At 41.8% G+C, this 6626-nt stretch overlaps 1 protein-coding gene across 1 annotated transcript; it reads left to right on the forward strand.

The window, feature by feature from the left end:
- The first annotated feature begins 2711 nt into the window (after positions 1-2711).
- fam43b (family with sequence similarity 43 member B) lies at positions 2712-4963 on the forward strand. The gene has a single exon (XM_030733680.1). It carries the CDS (start codon positions 2847-2849, stop codon positions 3855-3857), a length of 1011 nt encoding a protein of 336 aa, XP_030589540.1. The 5' UTR covers positions 2712-2846; the 3' UTR covers positions 3858-4963.
- The last annotated feature ends 1663 nt before the right edge of the window (positions 4964-6626 follow it).

Consider the following 6626-nt stretch of genomic DNA (forward strand, 5'->3'; position numbering starts at 1 on the left):
TAGGACAGATGTTCATGCATTTTCATCTTAGTCATGTACACAGAACAGAGCTGAAACCTAGAAGTGTTGTTTACATGCTACTAATGTGCAGAAGATAATATATTTATAAGAAACATCTGTTTTTGACAGCATAATACAAATGTTGGTTAAGTTTCTTTATTTCATACAGTTTCAGAGCTTCGCTGATGCCATATTCAGCTTTTATTTAACCCTTGTTTGGGGTTTATTTGTATGGGTCAGCCTACACTGGCACTTATTAGCCTCCTCTCAACAAAAGCTAGACTTGCTCCTGCTATCAGCAATTGGAAATGCGCACTCACTGGCCACTTCATTAGTTACACCTTGATAGCACTGGGTTGGACCCCCTTTGCCTTCAGAACTGCTTTAAGTATTTGCGGCATAGATTCAACAAGGTGCTGAGAACATTCCTCAGATAGATTTTGGTCCATAATGACATGATAACATCATACAGTTTTGCAGATTTCTCAGCTGCACATCCATGATGTGAATCTCCTGTTGCACCGATTCTAGATTTTTGATAACAAACAGTTGAACAGGTGTACCTACAGTAATAAAGCGGTTGTGAGTGTACATTCAGTGTGGGAGACACAAACTTAACACGTGCATTATGTACATCTACAAACATCCTCTTTGAGACTGTAATAAAAGAGTGAAGGCAGAAGCCAATGTGTCAAAAACTGCAGTTCCTCCAGTTGTCATTTGAGGCAGGCTCCAAAAGAGCCCCAGTGAAATCAACAAGTTTACAGCCTGATACCTGAATAATGGTTTTATTTTACATCAATAGGCTGACAACTCTTGGGAGAGTTATTTTATAACTTACCTGTTTCATATTTTTTAACCTTTAAAATTAAGGGTGTGATCACTTTGACAAGTGAGCTGACAAAGGGAGATGAAGCCAGCAGCTGCCTATTAACTCCTACAGGAATAACTGAACTGATCCTCATGAGTGTGTTTGAGGTGTTCGTGCCTTTTGGAGCATTTTCATAAAACTATTTGACAAGTACTGTGGTGTGCACTGTAATACAGCCTGCCCAACAAGTTTGTGATTCAGTTTAAATCTAGCATTTCATTAGTCTGTTACATAAGTAACTAACAGTTATGTGTGAAACACATACAACAATGGGTGACATCATGGTGGCTCAGTCTATTTATTTATTATTTATATACAGTCTATGGTAATAAATGGTGCTTCAGCATGTTCAAATTGGCAATTTTTACATTGAAGTAGTTTACCATCGTATTTCTATATCTTAGCACACTATTGTTTCCTAAATAGCACTAAACATATAGCTGAGAATAGCTGAGAATAGCTGAGGTCAGTGAGATATAGTTATTTTTAATGTTATACAAGCCAAAACATTTTTAACACATACAAATCTGATTTAATAATGATGATGATGATGATGATGGTAAAAGGAAAGTCCAGGGATTATCAGAACCATTTAGATCTATCATCAGGGACCACGACCAGTCCATCTGGTTGAGATATTTCACAGAATAAGTTACATTTTAACCCGCTCGTAGCCTGACAGAAAAGGTCAGGCAGTCAACAGAGTTAATGGGATTAATCCTCAAACGTCTGTACTGATTTTCAGTAGCTGCTGAGAATTTATTTTTCCCCAACATACTGTTAGATTGAGTCACTCTGCTAAAATGAATTAAAGGTTAACACTGACCTGGAGTCTGAAGGTGGTTGTGTTGACCTTTTTTTCCCCCCCAACACCTATAAACTAAAGGCTACATTCAGAATATAGAGACTGCACTTATTTCACTGCTGACAAAATGTTTGTATTGAGCCTTAAATACGACAGAAAAAAGAAACATAAAAAATTCCCAATTTAACTAAGTATATAGATATAATTTGTGGAATAATAATGTATTTCCTACTAAATTTCAAGAGCAGACATCTCCTAAGGCATGGCATGTAGACAGCATTTTCAGTTACAAATATACTGGGACCCTGAATTTCACAAGCATAATTTAGTGCTTATGACCTGTTTTAGAGTTTCACAAACTCACTTTGTCTTTGAAAATGTCTTTAATTATTTAGTAATATCAAACAGAATTTTTAAGTCCAGTCCTAATTAGCTTGACTATTGTATCTGAGATATTTTTGCACAACATGCAGGGAGAGTCTCATCTGTGGATGGAAAAATTCCACCTGGTTTATTTCTGAAGTAAACTGCTGGTGTAAACAAACCTTTAACAACATTACATGACATCGCAAATTAATCCAGAGTCATAAAAATGTTTAGGATCACTGTAGAAAAAAGGGTGTTCACTGTGCAACATTTGCAAAATCGATCCAAAACGCTCGCATCCCCGAGCTGTTAATAGGACAATTCCACTGATGCTACTTAAACAAATAACACTTAACAAGTGACTTTTACAACTGATTTAATAAGTAGTTACCTAAGAGCGGATACTTGTTTTTCCTCACGGTTACAAGAAGCAGAGATACTGTGATATCTCTTTGCAAAGCTGGACAGATAAATACTACTTTGGGACTGAGCCATTTGGAAGCAAAACAATAAGGGAGGGAGGGGTGCCCGAGTGCCGGGCTAAGGATCCTGCACTGATCAGCGCTGCATGATGCAGAAAACAGATGAGAAAGAGGAGGAGGAGAGGAAGGAGGAGCGAAAAAGGGACAGACTGGCTGAGGCTCGCAGCTCTCAGTCTCTTCTCTGTGCTTCGCCAAGCAGCCTCTCCGTGCTTTCCTCTCTCTCTCTCGCCCACATCGGCTTTAATACTCTTCTTGCCTCAGCTGACAAGAGGAAACATAGCAGCAGAGGGGCTCGCTCGCTCGCTCCAACTTCTCCCACGCCATGCTGCCCTGGAGAAGGAATAAGTTTGTTCTGGTGGAGGATGAGGCGAAGAGTAAGCCTAAGAGCCTGGGGACCGGACTGACCTACCACACCATCCTCTCTTCTCTATTGCGCTCCTGTCCTGACTTGCTACCTGACTGCCCCTTCGACTGGGTGGGCAGCATATTTCACACCAAACGGCAAAAGGTTGAACTGAATAAAGAGGAGCCTGTTTATAATGTGCGCTACTTGGGGAGTGTGGTCACCATTACAGCAAAGGGAGACGGTTGCACCCAGGAGGCAGTGGCCAAAATCTGGGCGAGGAGCAACTATGGGGAGCAGAGTGTCAAGATGAGGTTAACAGTGGGACCACAAGGCATTCGAATGAGTGCAGACAAATCTGGGAAAAAGAAACCCATCCATCTTTATTCTCTGAACAGAATCACCTATTGCACCGCTGACCCGTGCCGGCCCAAGATCCTGGCTTGGATTTACAGGCACCAAGTCAAGAACATGGCGGTGGTGCTTCGGTGTCACGCAGTCCTGGTTAGTAAGTCGGAGAAGGCCCAGGCAATCGCCCACAGCCTCTACCAGAACGCCACCTCCGCCTTCAGCGAGTTCAAACGGCTTAAGCGTCAGAGCGATTTCCGGCACTGCCAGCAGCAGCTGCTCGGTGAGGAGGCAGTGCCCCTGATGCCTCTGAGGAGGCTGCTGAATGGGCAGTGCCACTACAGACCGCCTGCCGACAACCCCGGGAGCGCCACCCGCCTGTGCTCCATCACAGAGGAAGAAGAAGAGGAGGAGGAGAAGGATGAGAAGGAGAGCAAAGATAGGAAGGAAGAGGTGAAGGAACCAGACGAGGATGTAGAGGAGCAGCAGGAAAAACAGAAGGTTTTAACGACAAACACGGATCCGACTCAGTTATTATCAAAGTTGGACATTGGGGATATTGCCCGACTGGAGCAGTGCCAAATCAACTTTGTCAGCGACAGCAACAACAACACATTTACCTTTATAACCTCTCTAGTGTGACTGTAACACAGTTTAAAGAGTGCAATTCTGCACTACAGTGACACATTCCTCTCTTTGCCCTTCACTGGTACCCCCACTCAGGCTCCCTCCTGCCCCATCCATGTAATGCGAAGTGTTTACCAGAAACTTCTCCTACTTACCGGGTGGTCAAGAAAAGGCAGACTGTGTTCATACTCTTGCCCTGATGCCTCAGATTCGGGTTTGACTGTAGCAGTTTGGGAAACTGCTTGTTTACAAAAGAGGGCTGGTGATGCACAGACTAACAGCAGCACAATGACGAACGAGGACAGTGGGTGCAGAAAACACGGGAGTACAGAGAGACGCTGAGATCACTGACATGTGGGTCACATACTGATTGCAGCACCGATCAGGATTAATTTAGTACCCTTCTATCTCTTATTTTTGTGAGTATATTTGAAGCCTCGTTTGTCAGCAGGGACATTTTTTGGATCGACTTGTGATATTTTTCAGGGAGGTTCTTTGTAAATTTGTGTAACTTTTCTAATATGACAGTCTTCATTGGAATTACTCACAGACTGACCTTTCTGAGAGAAAAAGAAGTTTATTACGGTTTTACTAATGATAGCAGCCGACTAATGAATAAGGCTATAATTTAGGAGGCAAGCCATCAAGGCTACATGTTTATTGCTGCCATTTGTTAAGGTCCTTATCATTTATGCATGACAAGTCAGCAGTAACCTTTTTCGTGCTGAGCTATTGTCTTTTTTCTCATGACATCTTTGATCCTTTGGCTTTTAAAATGAACACTGTGATAAATGTATGACCAGGGACAATTACACAACTGTTCATGCAGCACCGATTAATTTGTATAACTTGTCGTTTTAAATATATATTTATTTCAGTGACATCTGATTAGCCAGAACAAACTGTTTGCCATTGCTCTGCCCGTCTTACTTTTGCTAATGTAGCTTTTCCATGAGCCCTTGCAAAAACGCAGACGGACCCTCACAATTGAACACAACTGTTTGAAATATGACTGTAGCTGATTTCCTGTCAGTAATATCTGTGCTACTGTCCCAAGATGCATTGTGATTACTATGAGATGAAGCTATTTATTTTCCAAATATGATGAATAAAAATTACCCTCGCTTGGGTTTCCTTCTTGAATCTCACGAGGACTTATTTCAAGATTGTATCAAAGAGATTATTCAAATGAATGCAACAGCTCTGCATTCCACCAGTGTACATTTGCATGTTTGTGATGTGAAAATGTCTAACCTACATGTCAAACACAGCACAACAGCCTATTTACACCAGCCTAATCTGCATCCTCAGCTTTCAAACAGCATAAAGCATAATAGGTCTTTGCCACAAAAAAAAAAGACACTAAATGCCGACTTTCAACCGTCAGTTCAGTTTCATTAGATTTTAATGCGGTTTGACAAATTTCTGCAGGCCTTGCAGTGGCTTTCCATCGCTTAACCCTGAAGGGAGCAATTAATCAGCGGATTGAATTCTTCAGGAAATGAACATAAAGCACCTGCCTCGACAGGACGGCTGTCGGGCTCTGACAGTGCAGAGTGATCCAAAACGAGGACCAGGAAGTCGACTTATCCATCAAGCATTTTGTTGCTAACATTAGCCATTTAAATGAAGTGCTCAAGCTGGTATACTGATGTTTGTGCTATATCCCCCATAACAGTAATAAATATATTAATGCTGAAATGCTACTAACAATAAAACAATTCATGAATTCACGTCAGGTGTTGAACATCAAAAGCTGCTCGAGTCGACATTTCTCATTAGGGATTCTGCTTTTGAAGAGGAATTGGTTCGGCTTTATTGCTGCATGAGGAAGCAAAACCATTTGGAGTTGGTTTGAATCACCGAGACAGATCGTTCTGAAGGGAAACCTTCAGCTGGAACATTTGAGATCAATAATTTTCTTTTCTTGAAATGAACTATCTCGGAAATAGAAGATGATCTAATGTCAGGATATGGATGATAAAGGATTCATTTGTCCTTGCAGCAAATCCATTCATAGCAGAGATTACTGAATACTTTCATTAATATATATTTTTATGCATTTTAATCTTGAGACACACAAAACACAAGGCAATAAAGTCGCATTGACATGCTGCTGCTGCTATTTTAACATGGTGTGATTAAGCAGGGGAACCACTGTGCTTTTATGCAAACATAACTCTTGTCAGGCAAACATAAGAGAGGGAGCAGATGGCAGCAGCAAGGTGCATGCTGAGCTTTATCACAGTCATCTTCCAGAATAACAAGGGCTCAAGACCATATCTGGAGCTTGTTATGTTTTGTCACATTATCAGCCGCAGGAGATGCTTTTTTAAAAACATAAAATCTAATCAAACCCAGCAGACCTGGGCCTGTCAAGTATTACATATAACCACGCCGTGCCATTTTACAGCAGGGTGCCTTTGGAGATCCAAATAGCTGCTTCCGCCTGCACACATCTGTTCTTAGTCTTTCTCATCCTCATGCAGTGTCTGTGAGGCAAACACAACAGGATGAGTGACAGTACCATGGGCCTGCATGTCTCCACCATGAGGGGGAGGAACAGAGGAACAAAATAATGTGTCCCGGAGTAGCTGGCAGCAGGCAGCGGTCCATTTTGTTCCAGGGAGGATTGTACAAAAGGAAGGAAAAAAAATAACTTCTGCAAGAGCATGACAGAGAAGAAGAACAGTCCACGCAGCCCAAGGAAGAACACTGTGAATCACAGACTTTGGCCAGCACAGGGAGATATGAACAATAATGAAACTTTGTGAAATATAGCTG

The sequence above is a fragment of the Archocentrus centrarchus genome, chromosome 7 (genome assembly GCF_007364275.1).
Source record: "Archocentrus centrarchus isolate MPI-CPG fArcCen1 chromosome 7, fArcCen1, whole genome shotgun sequence".
Classification (NCBI taxonomy): domain Eukaryota; kingdom Metazoa; phylum Chordata; class Actinopteri; order Cichliformes; family Cichlidae; genus Archocentrus; species Archocentrus centrarchus.